This window comes from Trachurus japonicus, chromosome 23 (assembly GCF_045865225.1).
Source record: "Trachurus japonicus isolate A0001 chromosome 23, Traja_1.0".
NCBI lineage: Eukaryota > Metazoa > Chordata > Actinopteri > Carangiformes > Carangidae > Trachurus > Trachurus japonicus.
In genome coordinates this window covers 12,058,932-12,084,071 of record NC_140929.1, presented here as the reverse complement: position 1 = coordinate 12,084,071, position 25,140 = coordinate 12,058,932, and the positions used below count along the sequence as shown (strand labels likewise).

At 42.7% G+C, this 25,140-nt stretch overlaps 2 protein-coding genes across 31 annotated transcripts in view; one reads left to right on the top strand and one right to left on the bottom strand.

Moving 5' to 3' along the window:
- cacna1c (calcium channel, voltage-dependent, L type, alpha 1C subunit) overlaps positions 1 to 19,099 on the bottom strand; it is a 188,444-nt gene extending 169,345 nt beyond the window's left edge. For 23 of the 30 annotated variants that reach the window (XM_085769171.1, XM_085769175.1, XM_085769173.1 and 20 more), the window contains exon 1: positions 17,592 to 19,099. In XM_085769171.1, the coding sequence (XP_085625297.1) occupies positions 17,592 to 17,715 (124 nt within the window). In that variant the 5' untranslated portion in view covers positions 17,716 to 19,099. Of the gene's footprint in view, positions 1 to 6,273; positions 6,532 to 17,591 lie in introns of those variants that run through there. The other 7 variants (XM_085769172.1, XM_085769183.1, XM_085769205.1 and 4 more) reach the window with 3 other exon arrangements.
- On the top strand, positions 13,919 to 24,650 carry dcp1b (decapping mRNA 1B). Its single transcript, XM_085769206.1, has 10 exons — positions 13,919 to 14,306; positions 14,766 to 14,806; positions 15,199 to 15,326; positions 21,206 to 21,272; positions 21,605 to 21,839; positions 22,065 to 22,166; positions 22,355 to 23,276; positions 23,604 to 23,821; positions 23,991 to 24,203; positions 24,293 to 24,650. The coding sequence occupies exons 1-10, from the start codon at positions 14,148 to 14,150 to the stop codon at positions 24,368 to 24,370; spliced, it is 2,163 nt and encodes a 720-aa protein (XP_085625332.1). The 5' UTR covers positions 13,919 to 14,147; the 3' UTR covers positions 24,371 to 24,650.
- The last annotated feature ends 490 nt before the right edge of the window (positions 24,651 to 25,140 follow it).

The window sequence follows — 25,140 nt, the reverse complement described above, 5'->3', positions numbered from 1 at the left end:
AAGATGTGTCAAAACTGTTGTAGAACAAGTTGAGCTTATTGGCCTTACCCAGCTTATATCACCTCATGTTGCTTAGCTACACTGTACTTTACAGCCTTTACACATCTCTCTGGTATTGTTGTGCTGCAGCTTCCTCTCAACTTCCCTTTATAGGAACTTAAGTGAAACTTTTGTAATTTAAGTGGAAAAATCCTTGCAAAATTAATTTTACTAACCTCAACTCTATTTTTTAAAGCGATGGGGATTTGACTTAAATATTGATGTGATACTCAAACAGTAATTGAAGGGTTGCTTAAGGTGAACAAACCAGTTAGGGGAGGGGGGAGGATATGGATATGTATAGTCAAATAGAAGGAGGGAGAGCAGAGACAGTAAGAAAGAGAGGGAGTATAACAGAGGGTGCTACAGGTCGCGAGTCATTATTTCCACTGGTGGCTACAGCCAGATCAATAGAACAGGAGGGTGTGTGCGCATCTGTGTGTGTGTGTGTGTGTCTGTGTGTGTGTGTTAGAGAGGAAGGACACTTGAGCACATGTCCAAACCGAGCAGAGATGGGACACTCACACAGATGGAGGCAGCCAAGCAGGAACAATGCATATGGGCAGGCAGCAAGTTGCAACTGCATTCTCTCCCTTTGTCGCACACACACAAACACAAACACACACACACACACAAGGTGTTGGCGAACTGTCCCACCAGAAATGAAGACAGAGGCCCGATAGCTCTTAGAGCAGAGGACAGCCTCTGGATAGATTTCCAATACGCAACCAGAGGCTTAAGCAAGACAGAGTCACAGATAATCCTCCCTCCTTCTCCTCCTCCTCCTGCGCTCCCTCGCCTCTCTCTCTATCCCTCTGGCCCTCCCTCTGCCTCTGTTTCTCACTCATTTCATCCCTTTATTCCTCTCTATTACAGTTCCCCCCTTTTCCCCTCCATTGGCTGCCATTTGCTCCTCTCTATCCCTGTGTTTCCTTGCCAGCCTGTCTCGCTCCGTCCCTTTTCCTCTCTGCCGCTCTCCTCTACTCTTTTATCTCCTTTAATGCAATCTGTCATTTTCCCCTCTTATTTCTCCTTCGACCCGCCCCTCCTCTCCTCCCCTCGCTCCCTCCATGTGTCTTTTTTGTCTCTCAGATGGTGTTTTACGTTAAGAGCAGCTGTTGTTGAGTCACATCCTTAAGTTAAAGGCATGACACACTCCAAGGCGCTGATATAAACTTCTTTAATGCTGATTGGCCTTTAATCGCTCATTACATCCTCCGCTGCAGCTGCTATAACCTTGCTGTGACTAATGCATCTTTAAACACGTGCTTTATACTGTAGCTTTAGTATCCTGAGCCCTTACATAAAATGTATGCGAAGCACTGTAGGTATAAGCCCTGGGTGACCCCTTAATTCAAATGAGTGTTTATATGCAACCTGTCCTTATACTGAATTTATATTTTAATACTTCCTCTCGCCATCACCTATAGATTCATTTTGTGAGTTGGACACTTGTGTGAAGAACCAGAAGTTGTATTATGAGCAAGGTGGGACCCAGTACATTTGGAGTTTGTCCCATACTAAGGACTAAAAGTCTGAATATCTTGGCTACTGCTGCTGCTGCTGCAGATGTGTGTAAATATTATGTGATATTTTAGTCCTAATATTGCAGATAAAATATCTCTTGTCATGTAAAACAGCCAAAACAGCCATTACAGGCTGGAAACACAAAGTAAATCAAGCTAAAAGAAGGTTAGAGAAATTTCATATGTGGTAAATACAATATGTCTCTATGATAGGAAGCAATACAGCCTACAATAACGACCTCAACAGCAAAATAGGCTTTTGATTTATCCAGAGAACGTTTGCTTTGCGTGCATGCTCCTTTTAAGTAAAGTGAAACTGCACAACCACATCACACTCACCTCCTAAATTAACAACTACTAAACCCCAAAGTCCTCTGGTAAAGCAGCTCATTGGCCAGCAGCAGCGACTGCGGTTGAACGAGTTCAAGAGATGGCAAAGTTGAGAATTCTGCCTCGTTACTTAAGCTCCTCTGCCCTCACTGCTGAATTATTGCGTTCTCTGTAAGTCGTAGTGAGGAGAGAGACGCTCACAAACGGAGGTCCACTTTCCACACACACTTATGTCTTTTGTTAGAGAACAAAATGCAAGTTCATTCTGTTTGACGATGGGCTCGGGAATGGGTGAGGGTAGAAGGGGATAATGTTTGATTTAAATGGGTCAGTTTTGAATGTGGAAGGTTTCTTTGTTGTTGCTAGATTTTAAAAAAAAAAGAGAGAAGTTGGTCAGTGTTTCGTTTCATCACAAATTGTGACAAAACACTGGTTTGATATAAAAAAGTATCAGTTAGAGTGGGTTACAGTTTAAAATGAGCTCTGCAGTGTAAAAACACACAGACTGGGGCTGCATGATTAGTCAGAAATTATTTTTCTTTTCATTTTGTAAAACAAATTGCAGTCAATCATGACTCTGAGCAGTTTCTATCCACTTCACCTTGCCGCAAACTAACTCCACACTGATATTGAGCAACAAGTGTTGCAGAGTAACGGTAGATTGGTGCTTAATTGCCCAGATTTCTATCTACGTCAAGCGTACTGATGGATGGCTTCAGTTGGCTTTGCTGTTTCTCTGCCCCCGTGGAGCCTAATTAAAGCACATTTAAAGGAAATACTTGATTAGTTGTTGCCTTTGTTTGATGACGCCTGCTGTTAATGTGTTACCGAGAAAAAAATAATAATGCCAATGGAATCTGATGGATTCCACTTGAAAGTTCGGCTAATGAATGAAATTACATGTGGAAAGCTATGCGAATCACATGAGCTGACGTTGGTTTGTCGCGACACGTCTTTTGAGGTGACTTCAATAGAATCACAGAGCGTATCAAGTGAAGTCATTAGAGGGAGGTGATTTGGCAGGTGGCCAGCACCCTAGGGTAACCATTGGAAACCAATTAATATCCCTAACAGAGGTATCATGCCTCTGGCACACTGCCCACAGGGAGAATCAACTCGCTGATTATACTGCTGCAAACTGCTGCCGAAATGAACGTGTGCTTCTGTGTAACTGTGTGTGTGCACATGTATGTGTTTCAAAACATTCCCCCACTCTACATGCAGTGAGGTGTGATGAGATGCCACAGGTGTGTGTGTTCAATCCAAAGCCACATCTGTTACACATGTACCAGATACAACAACATACAAGTCTACATGTGTGTGTTGTGTTGTGTTTCTGCCCGTGTGAGTCTCTCTCAAAGCCTATTCACTTAGAAAAGAAAAAAAAATCAAATTATGTAGATGCAGTGTAATTGGTTCATTCAGTGAACATGAGCTTTCGGTGCAATCATGTGGAACATCAACTCTGAATTACAGAGCAGATATAAAGATGGAGACTAATTGACAACAAAGAGAAAATCAAATACCAATTACAAAGCTGGTGTCAAGCATCAGGAACTGTAACTTAGAGGCTCTGAGGGTAAGACATCATCCGTTCAGTTATTTTCAGTGTAGGACTCAGTCTCAGTGAATCCCTCAAGGAGAGATTTGTCTTTACTTTTTGCTCCTTCAACAGCGGAAACAAAGGTGAGGGGTCAGACACGGAGCAGCAACAGACCGGTAGGGTTTCTTAGTATTTTCTTGGCAAACTCTTGACTATTGTGCGTCAGCCTGAACTGTTGAAACTTTTCTCTATAATAACGACATCTCGCCAAAATGCTGTCATCTTTCATCTGCAGGAAACTCATTAAGCGGCTCCTAGAATACAACCACCTCCCTAATAGCCACTTCACCACATCCCTTATCAAATAATAATAAAAAAAATTAACATAGATCAATTTAACATATATATAATCTGATATGGCCCTTGTGCATAATGAAGATGGATGCTTTTAAAGTTGGTGTTGTGGTTTTATCTTCTGCTTTTAACACTTAAAATGTAACGAACAGGAATAACGATTTGACAAAAGAAAAAAAAACTCCTCTATAGCTATCAAGTAGCTGTCAATAGACCAATGAAGAATGAACTGTCCGTGGTGCTGAAACCACCACCCAAGAAGTCCCATTCTGCGATACATTTGCTATAAATCCTGCAGTAATCTGATTTAGACTACACTTAAATTACAACGAGGAAACAGGCGCTGAAAGAAGGTTATTCAGACGTGATGGTATCAGCTTGAAAATGTAGTTATTTCACTCAGTCCTGCTGATCTGGGGATGTCTGGTTTTGACTCAACAGTCAAGTCACTATAGTCAAGTTTGTGGGACAAATGCTGCTCAGCTGTTGGCCCTAATCTGATATGTTGCTGTTTTGTACTGTGGCCCATGCTGAGTTTGAATACTTTCTGCAGTAACATTTGCACTTGTTTATTAGACCTGAAGATGCCATTAAGTACCAATCACACACAAGAGGCCAGTAATAGGAGTTGAGGGCGGCACCAATCATCTCACACTGAGCTAGTGGACCACCTCATCTTCAGAAGAATTTTATATTCTGCTCTTAAAAGGTGTATCAAGACTCTACATGGGTCTTTTTGTGGTTTGAAGCACTTTTTCCTGACAGACACTGAAGCAGACACACTGTGTGATTATGACAATTGTTATGATGATGATACCTATTACTGCTTTGCAGATCTTAGGAACCTCGCTGATGATAATAATAGATTAAGATGACATCAAGGTAACTGTGATGTGGTGCACACGATGTACACACACACACACACACACACACACACACACACTAGGCTGGATGTAAACTATGTCAGCACGGTGGCAGCTTCTGCAGGTATATCCAACATATGATTAGTTGCCAACTGTTGGTGAACATGCCTCTCTGCGACACACACACACACACACACACGCACGCACGGACGCACGCACACACTTACATACATACACACAGGCGCGCACGCACATCCACATCCACATCCACCGCCACCCCTATCCTCATCCCCTGTTGCTATGGAACCTGTCGCCAAGGCAGAGAGGTATGTGGTTGTGATGGAAGTGCTGGACGGAGAAGGCGAAGACGACGACGATGAGGAGGATGATGGTGGTGATGATGATGATGATGATGATGATGGGTATGAGGAGGATAATAATGATGGGTTGCTGAATTACAAAGGTCCGCCTCGGCTGTAGACAGATGCATCGCTGGGCTTTTGCTCTCTGCAACGTGGGTGGAAGGAGCGACGCGTAATACTGCGCAATGCAAACAGACCCTTTCCTCACCGTAAACCAGACCGCAGCCCTTTGGATTTCGATTCACTCTCTTTTTTATTTTCCCTCCGCTTGTTTAACACTTAACAACACTTAACATGTTGAACTTCGGTCGTGCCTTTTGCAAAAACAACCTATAGCGCTGCGCCTGCCCCCCCTCCTCCTCCCCAAAATAGCACATCATCATCATCACCACCACCACCATCATCATCATCATCATCATCAACAACCCAATTCTCAGCAGACGAATAAGTCCTGCAGGCCCTCCTACTGCCACCTGTCATCCCTGTGTGTGCCACTTTGCGCTGCTCTTAAGGAGCCCTGCGCACGCGGACAACTTGTATTCAAACGTGACAAATTCGGTTATTGATTATAGAAGAAGTGAGGATCGATGGTGGCCGAGTGGCGCGCGCACTGTGCAGTTTAGTTGATTATCTCCATTGGAGAAAGGCAAGATGTGCACGCACGCGCTTATTTTCTTTCATTTTGGTGGTGTTAAACAACATCACTGCCCCCACCACCACCTCCACCTACAACTGCCTGTTGGCTAAATATGACCACTGCCCAGCGCCCACCCATTATGCGATGGACAGGCCTGTCAAACCCACAAGTGTGGACCGAACCATGCAAGGAAAATTAAATAAAATAGAATAAAAATAAAGGGAGGCTAATCCATTATGTGTCCCTGATGCCCACCCACCCCCCCTGCAGCCCTGTTGTTGCGTGATCGTGGCACAAGTTCACGCGCAGCACAAAAACTGCACATAAGAGGAGGAAAACGAGAATGAACAAACTGCACAGAGAGAGGGAAAGTGGACAATCTGTCCATCTGTTGAAAACGAGGAGAGAGCTGACACCCCTTTTACCTACTTCACCCCCCCCCCTCCTCCTCCTTTCCCTTTCCCTCCACCTCCTCCTCCTCCCACCCCCCCATCCCATCCCCATTTCGAGATCATCATACCTCTCTTACTCCCTCCCTCCTTCCCTCTCTCTCTCTCATGCACAGTTACAAGATGTTTGCTAGTTAGAGATAATAATAATAAAAACAGACACCACATACCTTGATGGTTCTCAAGGGTGTCCTCCGGGATGTACATGTTTTTGCTTTCATTTACCATAAATGTAGTCCGGCGTTATCCCTATAGGTGAATGGAAGAGAGAAGAGAGAGAGGGAGGGGGGAAGCTGGAGAGGAGGAGGAGGAGGGCAAAAAATAACAAGAGGAAAAAAGCCCCCCCAAAAATAAAGAAATTAAAAAAGGGGGGGAAGAAGAAAGAACTGTCTGGCACGGACAGTTTTTGGGTATTCCGGGTTTTTTTTATTTATGGGGAGGGTTTCTTCGCATGGAGTGAATATTACCTAATCCCCATGATGGAGGTGAAGGCGAGAAAAAAGAGGGAGCTTTCGGCGGAACCGGTTGGGAAAACGCACCGGTGCATCCCTCGGTACATCCGGGCCCTAGGCGAGAAACATGAGACCAGCACCGCGTTCAATTCAATTCACACCTCGCCTCTCTCTTTCCCCTCTCTCTCCCGTTTTCTTGCTCACTCCCCTCTTTCTTTTCGTGTCAAAAAAAGAAAAGAAAACAGGATAAAGGTTTCAAAAAAAGGTTGGAAAGCACGGGCGCTGTCAGTGGCGGTCGCAATGGAAGTGCGCAAAAGACGCATTCGTGCGCATCTTCAGCAGCGTGTCAAAATGTGAGAGGATGAAGAAGAAGAAGAAGAAGAGGAGGTGGAGGTGGTGGTGGAGGAAGAGAAGGAGGAGGACGAGAAGAGGAGAAAAATTAGAAAAGGAGAAGAGTGTAAATATTCCATCACGGGTAGCACGGGGTTAAATCTCCCAATAGGCTGCTGGTTATTCCACGTAGGCTATCTATAGCAGAGTCCCCCCAAAAAACAGAAGCCAGGCCGTCCTGTCTCATCCGGAGACCGGTCTCTCTGTCCTGATCCAGTCCATGATGGTCCGCCGGTGTGTCTGTCAGTCAGTCTGTGCGCCTGTCTCTCCGTCTGTCTGTCTGTCTGCCTTTGCCTTGCCTGTCTGTCTGCCTGTGTCTCACTGATCGGGAGTTGGAGCTCTCTCTTCTCTCTGCCTCTGCTGCCCCTGCAGCTCAGCTCTGCAGTGATACCGAGAGAGGGAGAGTGAGGGAGAGGGAGAGAGAGAGAGAGAGAGAGAGAGAGAGAGAGGTAGCCCCCCTCCCCGTTCATGTAGACGCTTTGACTGTTTCCAGATGTGTGTGTGTATGTGTGTGTGTGTGTGTGTGTGAGTTTGCCAGAGAGAAAGGAGGGAGGGAGAGACTGTATAGGCAACAGTGGAGAACCCGACGGCTGGTATCCAGATGATGATGATGATGATGATGGTGGTGGTGGTTATGATGATGAAGACAAAGGTGGTGATGATGACGATGATGATGTTGATGGAGTCTGTGTTTGTTGTTGGGGGGATGGGGAGGCGCAAAAGATCTTTAAAAAGATATAAATCAGAAAAAGAAGGTGGCATATGATCCAGACAAGACGAGAGAGAGGCAATAGGAAGAGAATCTGTGTGTGTGTATGTGTGAGTGAGTGAGTAAGAGAGTCAGAGAGAGGTAGAAGTCGGATAATGATCCATAGCAGGCTTAGGCTTTGCATATAGGCTCTGATCTGAGGAAACAGTACCTACATCTGATTTGCCCGTAGTTCCTAGACATCTGGACTGCTTCAGCCTCATTCTTTTCCTTGGCCAAAGCTGTGTTTACACACACACTAAATATCTGGTTTTTCAACTCTTTTATGACTCAAGCTCTGATCTTTTTCATGGCTCTCTTAAACAGGGCGAAACCACAAGCAAACTGATTTTTTTTCCTTCTTCTGGATCTCTGGATTCTGTGCAAATACGGACTCAAATATCATGAAGTAGACTGACTCAGGAAGGTCAGCGCTCAAAGACTGAGTCATGAACCTTTTTATCTAGAGGACAATAACAATGATATTTAGAATTCAATTATGTTTTTTTTCTCTCCCTTTTACCCTCAGGACAGTGAAGTATGTTGTGACATTGTTCTCCATGGCCAGAAACAAATTTGTCCTGGCCCCTAAAGCAGGCAAAGTAATTTTCTGGAGACACAGGCCCATTTCCTTAGGTAACACAACAATGAAATGAAGCTCATTTAGGAGTTAAATGTCAAACAAAGTCAACAACGTCAGCTTTTAGCTAAATAGTACTACTACTGAGGCTTTTCTGAGACCTGCTTGCACAAATAACATGTCGGATCTTAAACTGAGCCGTTTTCTTATAAAAGCTCCACACAGGCAACTTGATATAAAAGATAAAAAAAGAAAAACTTTTCCTTTTCCATTAGCTTATCCACTTTTCACAAGGATAAGGCTTTTGACCTTATTTTGAAAAGCTGTTCCTGTCTATACCGACAAAACAACAATCTGGGCCCCGGCGGTTTTATATCAAAAAGGATGATTTTGAGATGTCAAATGCGTTAAACAAAAGATGTGCTTGGCATAACAGAATAATTGGGCTCAATAATACATGAGGATGTTTTGAAAGGTATAGAGCAGCATTTACAGATTCTAATTATGGAACTGGCCATCCCATATAATTGTCTTTGACACTGAATACGAACTTTACAATGTGCAGGCCTCATGTCAATCCCACTGCAGGCTATAATCAAGAGGTGAATCTGATGACTCAACCCAGCCTGTATTCATTTGTTCAGTGCCATAGCACAAAATCACCACCCACCATCCTGTAATAGAATAAAGCTTTTTGTCTACATGTGTCACTGTAGACATAGTAAAGGCTGAGCGACAGCTGATAAATGATTCTCGTGATGACATGTGACAGATGCATTGTCCCACTTTGAACAATATATAGCATTTTCCTGCATATTTTATACTAATATAGTTTATATTTGGAGTGAAATTAAGGATTATTGAATGCCTGCGCTGATGAATGAACGGAAACGTTCTCCCAGACTTCGGCTTATTCAAGCTGAATGTCAAGAAAAGCAACATTTCACAGCTCATTTGACTGGCATATTATCATTTAATACATTATTAACACTGATACACCAATGCGCAAGCAGCCGTTTTCTGGTCAAAGTGGAGCTAATTTAACTATCGGGTACGGTGTACTTTAATCCAACAGCTCCTATCTATAGGTCAAACTTCCTCCAGTGGGTCAAAAGATTACAGGGGACTTTGAGATAATAAATGAGGTTAGGAAGAAGAAAAACCAAGAGTCTATTGGGGTCTTCTTTTCTCTAATATTGGCTAATAATGAATAGTTTAACCACATTGGGCCGAAAAAGCTATTTATATGAGAGCATGTAGGGAAGTCCCTCTTTGGTGAAACTGCTTTTAACTTGTACACATCAGAAACATTACAGGGCGGTCCAGCTGCAGCAGCCCCTGTTCTTTTGAAAGGGCACACAAGCCAAAAAAGGTTGGGAACCACTGGTTTCATCTTACGTAATGTATTGTATTTTACAAGCTTGGTAAATATGTTTTTCTGGGAAGGAACTCGTAAATAGGAGAAGATGTTTGTCTGGTAGAGTAGAGGTGTAGAGGAAGTTCTCAAGCAAAGTGCAAATGCGTCACAACTGGATTTCAGTACAGTACTGAGCTGTGTCTCCTTCACCAAGTCAGTCCTGTGTGAGACAGATGGTCAGTGAATGGCATAATGTCGGGCTCAGTCTCCTCTTGCCAAATCAGCCTCTGTTTAATTACACTGGCCAGTGAATGGGAAAGATAGACGGGAGGAAGGATCGAGGGAAGGAAGAACGGATGGAGGGCAGGTCGTGGGAACAGACACTTGTGCCCAGGGGACACACAAACACACAGACACACAATACACAAATGTCCTCTGTAATCCAGCCTGCACATGGAATATCAATTCTATTTATGACTGGTTCCATATTTGTAGTTCCCGACCCCTTTGTGTGTGTACGAGTGTGTGTGACTCTGAAGCACAGTTGGTCTCTGGGAATGTCTCAACAGACAAACACTCAAAATGTGGGAAAGCAACAATCTGCCGGTCAGTCAAAGGGGAATCTTCTGACAACAGAGGGAGCAACTTCACTCAGCTTGACAACGGGATATTTGGATTTAAGACTTCATTCATGCATTGACAGTCACACTTTTTATATGTATGTGAATCTTTTTTGTGCGTGTGGATCAATAGTCAAATAAAGAAATATTCAGATCCAGCTTCTCTGAAGTTAATTCTAGTTCACGCATTTGCATTGACATAGGCCTAATGTGCTTTGTTTCCTTTTAGGATTACAGGGAAAGAATGAATACATTTAAATGCTTGATGAAATTAGAGTATATTTGAAGAAATAATAATTGCCAGTGTTAGGATGCTAACAAAATCACTGCTAAGAAAGGGTCTATGCATCTAATTGTGTATTCTTGTGTATTCTTTGTATTCTAAGTTTATGTCATTTGGTAAAGTATACATATTGAACTGCACTACACCATTGCCCAGCATTTTTTTTTTCCAAACTGAAGATTTAAAAAGGAAAAAGGAAAATGAAATCTAAGTCACTTTCAGTTTCACATATTGTAAGAAATGTAACTGTTCCAAAAGATTGATACCATATCAACATAAGACACTTTATATATACAATATTGATATAGATAGATATCTATAAAAGATACACAAAGATAAATAAAATTGTGCTGTTGTTTGCTCTCTGGTACGTAGCATGAATTTGTTGTTTGTTGTTTTTTGCACCATCCAGACGAACCTCGGATATATTTATTGTGTGCACACTCAGCAGAAGGAACTGAGGGTCTTATGATCAGGCCTATAAAGAGATGAAGGAATTATTAATGAAACCTCAGATGTAACTTGCTGACTGCTGCGAGCTGTTGAAGAAAATAAATCACGATGTCCGTGCTGTAAAAAACCTCTATAGTGGCGATAAATGTTAAACCTCCCCACACGATCAGGTACATTTGTATTGTATAGCATATCTTTTTATAAAATGTCTCCACATTTTCATTGTGAATATTTTATCCTATCTTTAAATTTTTCCATTTGATTTGGGTTTAGACAGTCAAGCTCAATGTTTTTCAGTCTGCAAAGGAAGAAAATCAGATAGGAGCCGGCAGGGCTGCTCATTGACCGTCTGCTAAATACTGTAGTCAGGCCTCCCTGGTGTGTGAATATTTCTTCAAGTGAAAGTATAGAATATTGTAGGGAGGTAAATACTGAGTAGATGATATAGGCTATACATCATCTCCACCACCTGGAGCCAAGGCTAACGATGGACCCTGATTGAACCATATAGGCAGGTCATATCCATCATCCAGTCACCGTATCTCTTTACCTCCAGGGGCAATGGACTCTAGCTGTACCCCTATGCAAATTATAGATCTTCATTTGTTACTGTCTACAATGTGTGCATACACTTTGTCTCGTAAGCACATATTTAACTTCCTTATGCATATTGTATGTATATATCCTTGTTTTATATAATATTGTCCCATATTGTTGTTATTCCTAAAGACTAATTTTCTTCTCCCTAATGTTATCTGGCTTCTTCCCTCTTTTTCATCCCACTTGCTTATCAACATACAAATTATTGATTCTAAATCTGTGTACAGAATAACCTGTTTTCACTGTGGAAAAGCAAATTACATCCTTGAGAACAATGCCCACCATCCCCTTGTTAGGTTTCGATAAGCTGCCCCAGTGGCTAGTACATCCCATTGTCCTTCCTGCCCGTGAGCCAATCACCAACATCTCGCAGCCTGTCCCCACCAATCAAACCAGCGCGCTCAATCTTGACTGAACGGTTATTGACAGTATTGACCTGTTGATGGATAACTCATTAGCACAATCATTGACAAACACAAACCCCCCGACAAACAGATAGATACCACCCTGACAAATAGACACATATACACTGAATTGCATGGAAAGCCGATTCCACCACTCTGACAAAGTAATAGACATACTTGCCAAGAGATAAATAGGCCCATTTTGAATCACAAAGTAGCTATTTTCATGTTAATGGAGAGGCAGACGTGTCATAGCCTGACCTGGAAGTGCTTCATTCATATTTAAGAGGAGAGGTTGTGGACAGCAGTGGCATAGTGGCATTTCGATTCTATAAAGCATTTAAAGCAATTGTTTTCCTCCAGTGCTGCTTAAACCAAGTGAGCAGTTGGATGTTCATTGTTTCTCTCAAGGGCACTCTGTCGCGGATGCTGATGGATGCAGATCAGCTGTTATAGCTTACATCTCCAACTTGTGACAGTATAAATCTAATCACTGAAAAAACTATGACATCACACTGCAGCTGAGAGGAGCTCTGCAGTACATACGAGAAGAAAACTTCTATTACACGGGTACAGAGTGAAGGGGCTTACGTACAGTATGGCTATCGTGCCCTTACAACAAAACAGGATATGCTGACCTGAATATGTCAGGTGATCCAACTGATATTGTGTGATACAGATATGGCTGATGTGGATTTCAGGAACTTTATGTCCCGAAAGTCCTGTGCCTGTATCAGTTACTGTTCTGCCCTTGAGTATTAATTTTCAGGAGCAGGAAGGATATGTCTCCTGGATTATATACAATGGTCATAAGAAAATGCTGCATATGAATGAATGTAGGCACAAGAGGATGAAGTTTCAGCATACAGTATAAACACACAGGAATGACAGCATTGCTGGAAGATTAGGGTAAGGGTTTCTAACCAGATAATTGCAAGTTTGAACCACTGTCCATGCAGGAAATGTGGTCTTGATTAGTATACCAATGGAAATTTTGGATTAAGCTCAGAATTAACTAAACTTGGCCCATGAACAAGGTACTAAACACACTCTATATTCAATGCTGCCTTTGCTTGTGAGTCTGCTTCCTTATCGCCCATTTGCAAATAGCTGGAAAACAACATGCAGTCATTCGGTTCAAATAAAAACATACTTTTGGGAATATGGGTCAGATGGTGCAACCACCCTTTACTTGGCTTTCCCTCCCATTAAGAAAAGACTTGTGGGGGGATACACACAAACAAACACTAATGCATTCCTTGCAGCTTGCAGATCAACTCCAGCTCCTGCAGTAAAAGGCTGGATGGAGGAGGGATGGTTGTGTTTTATCCATTAACCATCCCTTTGATGCCCCCTAGTGCATTTGAAAGGAAATGTGGAAATGTAACCAGGAGACATCAGTCATAATCAGTGTTTATGTTGCCAAGCATTCAGATATACAGTCCACAGAGATGAAGGGATGAGATGGAAGTGGAAGATAAGCAGCTTACTTGTATCGAAACAAGTGACAGGGGAATAATGGAATAAATTCAAATAGAAATAAACATGACACAGTGAATTTCCTACAATATCGAAGGAACCCTCTGTGCACAAAAATGTGGTTTTATACACACATAGATGCACACACGCACATGCCAAAAGAGAAAACAAAAACACGCTCCATAACCAAACTCTGCTGCAAGTAAATGAACCTGAATCAACCTGATCTAAAATTCACATTTTATTATCATCTAAATCAAATGCCAGGTACGAGCTTCATAATGTATGCCTATGTCTGTCCTCTTGGCACTTTCAACTCGTGTGAATTACTGAAAATTCACGCACATGACGGCAAAGACCTTTCAATCGATTAAAAAAAATCCCCAAGTCGATTGATATGCCTGGAATCTTGAACCCTTTGGCGCAACTACTCATGTCTGGTTGTTTACAATCTCACTGGGTTAAACATGGCCGTTAATAAACTTAGTCACAGCAGTTAGAGGTCGATAACTCTTGGTTTTTTAACATTTACAAGTCTTGAATAGCAAAAACAGTCTGCCGCACACACGCCGCTTTATCTGAGCTTTTTTCTCGCCACTAGTTTGGTTTAAATTCCGTCTCTCTGTGACTCGTTAGCCGTCGAAGCTAGGTAGCGAGCTAACTTCGCCATAGGGAACAATGACAGCGACTTCTGCAGGTAGCACTAGCTGCCTCCCCGCTAAAGGACTCGACATAAGTCTGGCTGCACTGCAACGACAAGACCCGTACATCAACAACATAGTGGACTTGGCCAGCCAGGTCGCTCTGTATACTTACAACAACAGGACAAATGAGTGGGTAAGTCTGAACTGTGGTTAATGATACCATGCTAAGTTAGCTTAGCGTCGTCATCTCTACCGGTAGACGCGCGCTTTGTCGCCGACACAGATTTACTTTCTGAAAGTTTCAGGAGCAAGTAAACACAAATAACCGTGGCTGCTCATTGTTTAACTACTTTCATATTAATTTATAACCTACAACATCTCATTCATCTGAAGATAATAATGTATATTGCAGGGCTGCTTCCACCTACGCAGTAACTTAACGTTACCGTGTACATTAACACAAAGTTTCCTCACATAAAGTTTAAGAACGTCTCTGGTTTAAGTTTCCAGACTTAAAATTTTATTTTATGTTTTCACTTTGACGAGTGTTTTGAATGAAACTGTTTGTTTGGCCATTCCCACACATTTCTTACCTGTGCGTTGACACACGTGAATAACAGCGTTACTGTGGTTGGCTCTGTGTTTCCCCCAGGAGAAGACCGAGGTGGAAGGAACTCTTTTTATATACACGAGGTAAGGGATTGATATTTTACATGTTGTTAAAATAGTTGTCAGAAAATACAAAAATCTTCCCTGACATTATTGAGATAATGCAATGTTTATTTTTCCATTTTTCTGACAATTACATTATGATATTCCTGTCAGAAATATTTGTACTCTTCGTTAGTTTTTGACATAAATTGATAGTGATTACAAATTTTCACTTTCAGTACTGGTATGTTGAAATGCATCCACAATGTATTGGATTTCAGAACTTTATACTTGCAGTGGGTAATCACATTCTTTAGAGTAATCAATATACCCCGAATCTCGCTGAATAATTTCTCAAGGCCAAGCTCATTTTTGTTTCCACTTTTACAACTTTCAAATTGATTTGACACACACATGTGTCTGTGTTGTTTCAGGCTGGCATCTCCCAGGCATGGGTTCACTATAATGAACAGACTCAGCATGGAGAACTTGACAGAGCCAATCACCAAAGACCTGGATTTCCAGCTCCAGGACCCTTTCTTACTGTACCGCAATGCACGATGTAAGGAGGACACACAAATGAACACAGACACACTTCTTATGTCTGCCTGTCAAGTATTGATGCACTCAGATTTTTGTGTGGCACATTTTGTTCTCAACACCTGTTGAGCACAGCACATGCATTATGGTGACTGCTATTTCTTTAGTGTGATGTTTTTTGCACTGAATTATCATTATAAGTGCAAGATTGGTTTTAACTGACAGTTTTATTGCTCAGGCACTTTTAGAAAATAGGATAGGTATATTTGATGGAATGTTATAACAGGTGTTTCTATAGCTACAGAGTGGATAAAATGCAAAGAAAAGTGTCCCAATGTGCAGCTGATCTGAGTGAAACCCAGTAGTTCCATATAAGGAGCATAGGTATCCGGGTGAATTATAACAGCCTGACTCCTCTCAGACTTACATCTGGCTCAACACACGTACACGCAGACACACAAACACGTTGCAGAATGCGCCTGTGGGACAGGAGCCTGACAGCACTACAAAACCAGCCAGCGGAGATTAGATAGTCCACAACAGTCACTGATAATCTAAACACACACACATACACACTCACTCAGAAATCGCTGACACACACAGACCTCCCTCCCTCTCTGGTCTCACACTCTCCATCAGGCTCAGTAAGAGGCAGGTGGAATGCACTGTTTAGATACCACTGGATTCCCTTTTGCCTTCTTTGATCCTTTTACTCCAGTACTTCATCAGTCTTACTGACACGTATACAACACAGTCATGATTAAACACCCTGAAGGCTCCGTGGAATAACGTGTATGTCATAAACTTTCGTCTGACCTCTCCACACATTTTGCGCCAGGTTTAAATGCACTCAGGACCCATGATGTAAATAGTTCTGGCCTCTATATGTGAATAGAACATCAGTGATGGGGAATAAATTGTCGGTGAACAGCTAATTCACTTCATTTCAGCTCTGGGAAGGAAAGAAATGTAAAAACAAAAAACAAAAACATTTAAAGCTGGTAATCACAGCTCAGCTGATGACTATTTCCCCTGATAAGAAGCAAATGCGGGTAGGGGTGATACAAGTTAAAGAGTGGGCGGGTACATAGCAAACTTAATGGCCACTGGCTCCAACTGATGATTACACTGATTTAAGGTGGATAATAAAACACCCTAAAAAGGAGAATCACAACAACATAGTTGCCCCTATTTACCCAAATGATTGGACCATAAATACATTTGTCTGGCATGTGGTCGTGTGACAAGGTCGTCAGGCATCCCAGTATAGCAGGAGTAAGCTAACAGTCACTGAGATGATGGTACGTGTGTGGCGGTGGGATCTTTTACCGACAACTATACGCACAGGAATGCATCTGAGCCGGGAAAAGATGTTTCTTCATGGGCCAACGTCTGATGTGTAATGCTGTTTAGACCCCAGGCTGTTGGTTAATGCCGCCAGTCCCACTGTGTCGTGACCTCTGTGTGGAGGGGTCGTGGAATCTTATCATTAGACAAACAAGTAGCTCTCAGTGCTGCCGTAACTTCCTGGAACGGCAGTTGGCACAAAGTGGCACCCCACGCTAAAAATAAACTGTGGAGATATACCACAGAACAAGGCAAAATTTCAGAGGGGGGAAATTTACCCTGAGCAAGTCATTATTCCTCTGGCAAATATCCCAGGGCACAGGAAAAGATAGGAAGCTTTTTAAATTCCTTCCTATAAGCACCTACTATCTCTACTATTGTAGATTAAAAATGGCTCCAAAGACTCAATTTAATATGTAGTTTATGTTTGGTGCTGTGTATTTTTAGAATATACTATATTACATAGATATTGTAGGCTGACATTTTAAAATCCTGTGAGGCAGAGCCCAAACATACAGAGTTTAGTTGTTATTTATCTTAGAGCTGAACTGGGCTAACAATTTATTAATAGATCATCAACTGTTTTTAGTAATCAATGATTTTTTTAAAAAAAAGTCCAAGTCACTGAGGTCAGGCTTCTCAATTTAGAAATTGAATCAAACTTTGAGAACTTAATGAAACCTTTTTTTATTTACATATATTTGAGGCATATGTAGCCTCATTATAAAATAATCAGCAGAACAATGCATGATAAAAGTAATCATCAATTGCCCTTATTTTTTTAATATCAGCCTTCACAATTAGCACCGATGTGGATTCGATCTGGTCTGGTGTACGTACTGCAGCGCTTCAGCCACACATAGAGGATGTGGCTAACACCAGCGCTCCAGTTAACATGGCAGTGGTGTGTTGTGTACATCAGGTGCATGGATAGTCTTACCTCCAGGCCGGACATACGTGTATCCCAGGTCTTTCTCTGACACCAGGGACCCTTTGAATCTGACCTCAGGTTCCTCCTCCAGTCTCTCATGTTTCGGCTTCCTCTGAAACAGGCCCCTGAACATGGCTCCTCTGGTCTGGGCTGTCTCTCAGTCCAGTGGTAATTGTCTTGTTGACCTTCTTTGGAACTTCAAGGTGTTTAGATGATGCGCCTTCAATTGCAGCTCTAGTGATCGTCCTTATCTGGCTGAAGGTTCAGCTTTTTCTACTTCAGTAGCAAAGGATGCACCAACTGTTCCAGGTGGTGCTGTGCAAAAGGCCCTGTAGTCAGGTCAGGTAATGCACTGCAACAGCTGTCCCAGCAATTATGGTAGTGCCTCCTTGGAACTGCTCTTCAGTAGCAAGAGGTCTCAGTGCAATTCAAATGTATTTATGTACCAGGGGGAAGGAACAAGGTGTAACAATAGTAATAACATTGTTGGCTGTGAATCTCAATATTTATCCCTCCCACAATGTCATGAATTCCATTTATCCAAACAAAGGAAGTGGTGTTTCTTCACAGTCAACAATTATTCCCAGCATGGATGTGAGTAACTGTAAAAGCACCTTCTGCTGCTGACAAACCTCCAGCAAACTAAATACAAGCTAAAAGAATACCAGCGCTGTTCATCATGATGGATGCTGTGTGAGCTCTCTCCACAAAAATGATCACAGACTGAAAAAGGACACCTAATCCATCTTGGACAACAGTGTGGCTTCTAAATGGCTGGACTGCAAACTTTACTAAAGCTAAAGAAAAAAAACACACACAAAAAAATAGCCTAATCTTTGAGTAGTCCCAGTAGTGCAGTTTGGGTTGCCGCCAAAGCTGGGTACTGTGTTGTCAAAGCACATTTAAACCTGCTGGAAACTGAAAGTCAAAGCAAAACACTTTGGAGATAATTAAAAATGTCTTCTTCTTTCAAAAAGCAAAGTCCCACTAGAACAAAACAATGACAGGTTGGCGTGCTGCTTCCAAGACGTCAACCTCAAATGAAGTCCTGCTGAAGTTAAAATGCCTTCTTAATGATCCAAGTCCCTCTGGAGCGCTGTCAGAGTTACTGGAGGTCTGCAGCAGACAACAAACATGCACCAGTGCTCACTGTTTAGTCAGTTTGTTGTACTTTTATAGAAGTTTAAAAAGAAGCACACAGCCTTTGTCCTTGATCACATGCAGTCTCCAGTAGAATGATTATTGCCAAAGTTTCCAATACTCCTTTTTCAATTTGTAAGGGAATGTCGTCACTCAAAAACTACATTTTCTCAGTCAGTGCTCTCAGACTTTGGTGTCCTCCTGCTCAAGTTATTTACCTATGTGATGTTGCAGTGGAGTTCTCAGTCCAGCTCTCCTTCACCAGTACAATACACATGCCCCTCTGCCTCCGTGCTCTCAGTGCAGTGTTGTTGGCTGGAGCCCCTTTTTCCCTTTTTCCTCCCTCTGACATCCAGGCTGAGAGCCTAACCTTGTGGCCACGGCCACTTCTTTGTTGGTGCTACTGGTTTTTGTCCTCCTCCTCCTCCTCCCACTCTCTATTTCTCACTCTCTCTCTCCTTCTCTTTGTCTTGTTTAGTGTGATACTTTTGGTAGTGTTTCATTATTTCTTTACTAAAACACACCTTCTAAGCTCTTTCCTCTCGATCCTCTTTATTTTTAAGACGAGTAAGTAGATGAGACATGGTGGCAAAATAAAAGAGACTTTCTGGATTTTAAAACTTCGCATGTTTGTTTGTGTCTCTCCATCAATTCACCTCAGCTCAACGTTTTTCATTCATTGACAAGATTCAGTCTGTTATCCTACAGCTAAAGAGCTCTGTGTTGTTCTTTTGATGGGTCAGTTGATAATCCCCTCTCTAACACACCTCGCTTCTTTCTATTTCATATTCCGCTCACTCATTTTCTCTTAATTTTCCAGCTCTCTGACTTTGACCGTGTGTGTGTGTGTATGTGTGCGTGTCTCTATGTCTCTGTCAAACAGCCTCATCCCCAGTGAGCACTAAGTGGCTCTGGCTCCACCAGACAGTCTCCCACTGCAGTTACTTATTTGGTACTGGGCTGATTTTCCCAGGCTCAACTGAACCCTGTGTGTGCGCATACGTGTGTGTCTGTCTGTGTGTGTGTCTGTCTGTGTGTGTGTGTGTGTGTGTGTGTGTGTGTGTGTGTGTGTGTCTCTGCCTCTGCTTCTCCCGCCTTGTGTGTTCCTCTCATCCATACTGACCTCAGTGGCTTGTCCAACCTCACTTGTTGCCAAGGGCGTGTGTTTCATTTTTGTGCCTGTCTGTCTGTGTGGGAATGTGTATATGTGTATGTGTATGTGTGTGTGTCTGTGATAGGACCATGGTTGTAACACTGTCCACCACACACAGCATAGTAGGTCTCGCTTGTTACATTTCATTCTGTCATTCTCTCAATCTCTTTTCTGTCTGAGAATAGATCCAGCCACTCTCTACAGTAGCTCATTCAAGTGTTTTTATTTCCCCTTACTTTCATCTCTTCAACACGTTGCCTCTGTCCCCCTTTTTTTTCAGAACCGGCCTTATCTTTTCTTGAGGCCATTTTAGGAAGTGTGTGTTGAGGTGTGACACGATGTCTTCCTGGCTGAGATGTGTCCATAGCACCGAGTGTCAGGTTTTAAGTGCTGGAATTTGGCCTCAAGTACTTACACCGATTTGAACCGATTTAAAATCCCATGTCTGCCAGTTTAGTCAATTTTTTCCTGTTGGCACACTTTCTGCCTAGTTGCTTGTGTCAACATTTAAGAAATGTTCGCTTCTTTTGTCGATAAAGATAGAGGTAGAAGATTTGGTGTTTATGTTTCAGATATATATCCAAAATAAATATAATTTATCTGTTTCAGGTACTAGAATTAGAAAATACCAATATTTTTCTCTAAGAAGATAACATTTTTAAACCACTGCTTTTATTTCCTGACATACTAAACATTGTTGCTGAGCAAAACGGCGCGGGTCCATGGAAGTGGATAGTCTCGCAACACCACTGGCTGCCTCAGCGTGCTTTCAGGAGCAAGTGCAAATGAAAATAGAAAAATGAGTCACAGTGTAATATAATACAGCCTACTTACTGCTGTGTAATCCTGTGACAAATGTGTGTTAGTTTTGCCTTTTGTCTCCCTTGTTGACCATGTTTATGTAGTTCAAGAGACTCCTGGGGCCCATGTTTCACTGTGTAATGGCACCGCTGACTTCTGTTCCCATTGGCCTGGCTGGGAAATGACTAATTTAAAACTCAGGGTTTAGACCCAGCAGGGGCTAATAATAAACAGTTAACATGTCTATCCTGCCTGTACTGATGTCATAACAGCAGAATTGCACTACAGCAAGTCTGTGCATTCATTTGATTTTAAGGGTACGGCAGGTCATTGGGCTCATTTTGTGGTCTGCTGACATTAGAAGCTCAGAGCTGGATGGGCAGTTACATTATTTCACAGGCTAACTCGGTTTCTTTGGAATTGGCAGGGTCATGACTGCGCAGCTAGACATTTTGTTTCATCTATGTTTATACAAAGACATTGAGAAATTAAATTCTCCATCTGTGTCCCTCTCCTCCTTCCTCAACAGTGGTTATCCATGGGATTTGGTTCTATGATAAGGCGGACTGTCAACGCATTGCCCAGAGGATGAAGATGTAAGTACTTGTTTAAACAGTAATTTAATATATACAACACTTAAGGACAACAAATAATGAGTAATAAGTTATTTTCAGTCAAAGTTTGTTTTTATATCTTAGTCTAAACATGAAAGACTGTGTGTATTAAAGGCTCAGTGTCTGGGGATTAGAGGCAACATCTAAAGCTGTCAGCTAATAATGAATGATGAATGAATGAAATTGGCTCCGTGAGTGACAAAGTGAGGTTATGTAACGTTTTAGGTCTAAAGATGAAGTGGTAGTCTTATTCCGAAATGCAGTTCAGTTTACTCTGTGTCAATAGAGCCTTGCTCATGGACTTTTCTGTGCAGTCTGACCCAACAGGAGCAGGTCATCGCTCAGTCTCAGGGTGGTTGGTTGTCCCCTGCTGGAGGTGGCGTCGGTGGCGTTGGGGGCTTTGGCAACTTTGGCGACGTTGGTGTCGTTGGTGTCGTTGGCGGCGTTGGCGATGGCAACAGTGACAAAGGAGGCGGGAGTGAAGTGAAGGGAATAGACATCATCCAGATGTTGACCAAGGCACGCACAGAGTACGACAAAGGCGGCAAGGCAAGGCAACAACTCGTAAAATACTTAAAAGCCAATAAGACTGGATATTCAACCAACACAACACATCAGGAATCAACACATATTAATCACATTTAAAGAATATAATATCAGAATACTGATTTGGAAAGACTGTCACAAATTTATTTAAACTGGTTTTAAGTTTTGGTGGGAAATTCAACAGGTTGAATATCACAGATTAAAATTTTGGTTTAATTTGTATTTTAGGAGAAATCAACCTCAGAGCCAAAGGAGATTGGTGGCAGCAGTGTTCTCTATGGGAACCCCAACTTAATTAAACCAATACCTGTTAAACCAACAAATACTCAGGTAAAACACTCACATCCTGTCAACATCTAGCCTCTTGTCTTTATGCCTTTTTTTTATTAAGTCCATTAAAAGTAAGTAGGATTTGTGGTGTACACGAAAAGCTCATCTCCAATTCAATTCCTGTTTTAGAAAGAACTGAAGCTTATGTTGTTGCTTTCTTTTCTCTTCTGTCTGTTTGTCTCCTCCAGGACAGTGAAGGTGCTGAACCAAGGTCTCTCTCTCTGGCAGCCCTGTTTGGCTCTCAACACCAACAGCAACACCACTCGCCCAAACCTGCCGCCGTCTCTCCTCTGGCTGGGCCTGGGTCTGCCCCAGGGTCAGCGTCGGGGAAAAACGTTCGGCCACCTGTAGCCCGCGCACTGACTTACGAAGAGACACTGAACTCTGCCAGAAGTCAAACCTCCAAGGCAAATGTTTGTTCTGATGCTGGGATCAGAGCAGGAACTGGGGAAGAAAGCGGAAATGTTGTTCCGGGCTTGCTGCCGATTCCTACCACCGTTCAGCAGCAGCAGCAGCAGCAGCAGCAGCAACAACAACAACAACAACACTGCCCAGCCATCCAGAAGCTCATGCAGGGACAGAGAGGGGTCGGAGGTGTACTTCAGACCGTGTCCGAGTCGCCTGAGAACAGGCTCTGCGACAACGGGGTGCCACTGGATCATCACCACCATCACCATCTTTACCACAATCATCATCAACAGCACCAGCACCAGCAGCACCAGCAGCTTCAGCTTCAGCAGCATCAGCACCATCTTCATCAGCAGCATCAGCACCAGCAGCTTCAGCAGCTTCAGCTTCAGCATCAGCACCAGCAGCTTCAGCTTCAGCAGCAGCACCAGCAGCAGCTTCAATCCGACCCAATCAAGAGACTTTTCCAAATCCAACCACCTCCCCCTTCTTCTTCCCTCCCCTCCGCTGCTCCTCACGGTTTCTCCAACCCCCCTCCTCTGCTGCCGAACCCCCACCTTCCTTCTCAGCCCGTAATGGTGGATCCCGTGTCATGTTCACACCTTCAAGCGCAACAAAACCAGCAGCTGTTCCTCAGCCTTTCTAAGCCTCAGCAAGAAGCCCAGCACAACAGCCAGTCGCTTTCAACTCTACAGGGAGCAGGTGGGACGTCTTAGATTCTACTAATAAGCAATAACACCACGTTAACCATTGTTTTAACAATAATTCTCTTGCTTTGCCAGGTTTGTTATAGTGTATGTTTTGTTTCAGACAATAAAGATAGTAAAGACAGAGATTTATTTATTTTCTGTAGCACATACCAGTTCCTCAAATGATCTATTAAACTAGGAATGAGCTATGAATCTGTACTATATTGTTTACTTATATTTTGGGTATTTAACCAATTAACTGGTTTCTCTAAAATTCTATCTGATTGATCAAATAAACTAGAAATGACGTCTGTTCAATCTGTGTGAGCTGTTTATTCAGTCCCTTGTTTTCTTTTGTCAGGTGTGGTGTCTCCTCATGAGCTCCTCCAAAAGCTGCAGCTGGTCCAGCAGGAGCAGAGCCAGACCCCCAGCGACCCCCCTCGACCCAGTCCAGGACTGGCCCCTCGATTCCTGGGGCCCACTCAGAGTCAAAGTGCAGGCCTGGTCCCAAATCAGCCTGTAGCCACTGCAGGCCAAAAGGCTGCACTGCAGTTTCAGGTAAGCACTATCAGCTCAGTCCCGAGCTGTAAATGAAGGTACTGTTTTGAAGTAAAATTAAATTCTGTATAGTATTGTGCATGAACCTTGACAAAATCATGGTGTTGCCAACTCATTTCTAAAAAAAAAAAAATGATGACAGAGACCGAACAACCTCCTGTCTGTGCAGGTCATCTCCCCCCAGAGAATACCAGCCACCGTGGCCCCCAACCTGCTCCTCTCTCCCAGTGTGTTCACTCAGGCAAAGCCAACTGGAGGGTTGTCAGCAGTTATGCAGGACAGTTGCCCTGCCCCCACAACCCTGCCCAGACCCCCACTGCAGGAGGAGGTCAGAGTTCTTTCTAAAAGCCAGCTCCAAGCCACGCTGCTGCATCTGATCCAGGTAAAAATGAATATTACTCGAGGTGCTATCGTACACACACAAACTTATGGCATACCGTATATTGTAAACATATTGCTTGTTTGTTTCAGGCTGACGGCTCATTCCTGGACACTATCTATGAAGCCTACATCAGCCGCTTTGCTAATGGCTCCAGCAGCAAGTACTAACGACTCTTCGCACCCTCAGTCTATACATACACCCTGTCCACAGCTGTGAGGCTCTCACCTAATATGGACGTACAACTTCCTCCTACGAAACCCCACTCCAATCACGCACACACTCTCTCTCTCCACATGTCATCTTTGCACTGTATCTCCAGTCAACCTGACTCTCTCCACTTCAAACCAAGTCTCTGTAGTAGCATAAAAAACAGGTGTTATATGAAGTGTTTGTTTCCACTTCAGAAAAACTCAACTTTTTTTTTTAATGAAAAACAAATTCTATCAGTCTAAGAACCACAGATTCAAACATGTCATAAACATACAGTCTTGACCTCACCTGGAGTTCAGGGGAAAATCCTGTCTATACTGTAGTTCCTTCTCAGTGAAGACAAAACATGCTGCAACTAAACAGTTTTCCCAAGTGTAGCACAATTTATTTCTTATTTGATTTTGTTTAGTTTTGTCTCGTCTTGTTATAATTTGTAGTTTAACGCCAGCCAGCCTTCAGGGCTTTAATAAACAAGTCTTCCTAGTTTGATAACCTGTGCTGAGGAATCTGCTCAAACTGACTTGAAAATGATAGAAAACATGTTAAACATGTTATTTTCTGTACATTTGACAAAAAGTTTAAATGCCATTAGATTTGTTGATTTGTTTTAATTTAAATTATGAGTAGTTTGCTTTCTAAAGGAATTTTAAGTATGAGTTATTATCAAAATGCTTTTAAACTAATTTAAATGATACCTTGTTCTTTTGACATTTTTGCCACTCTGATA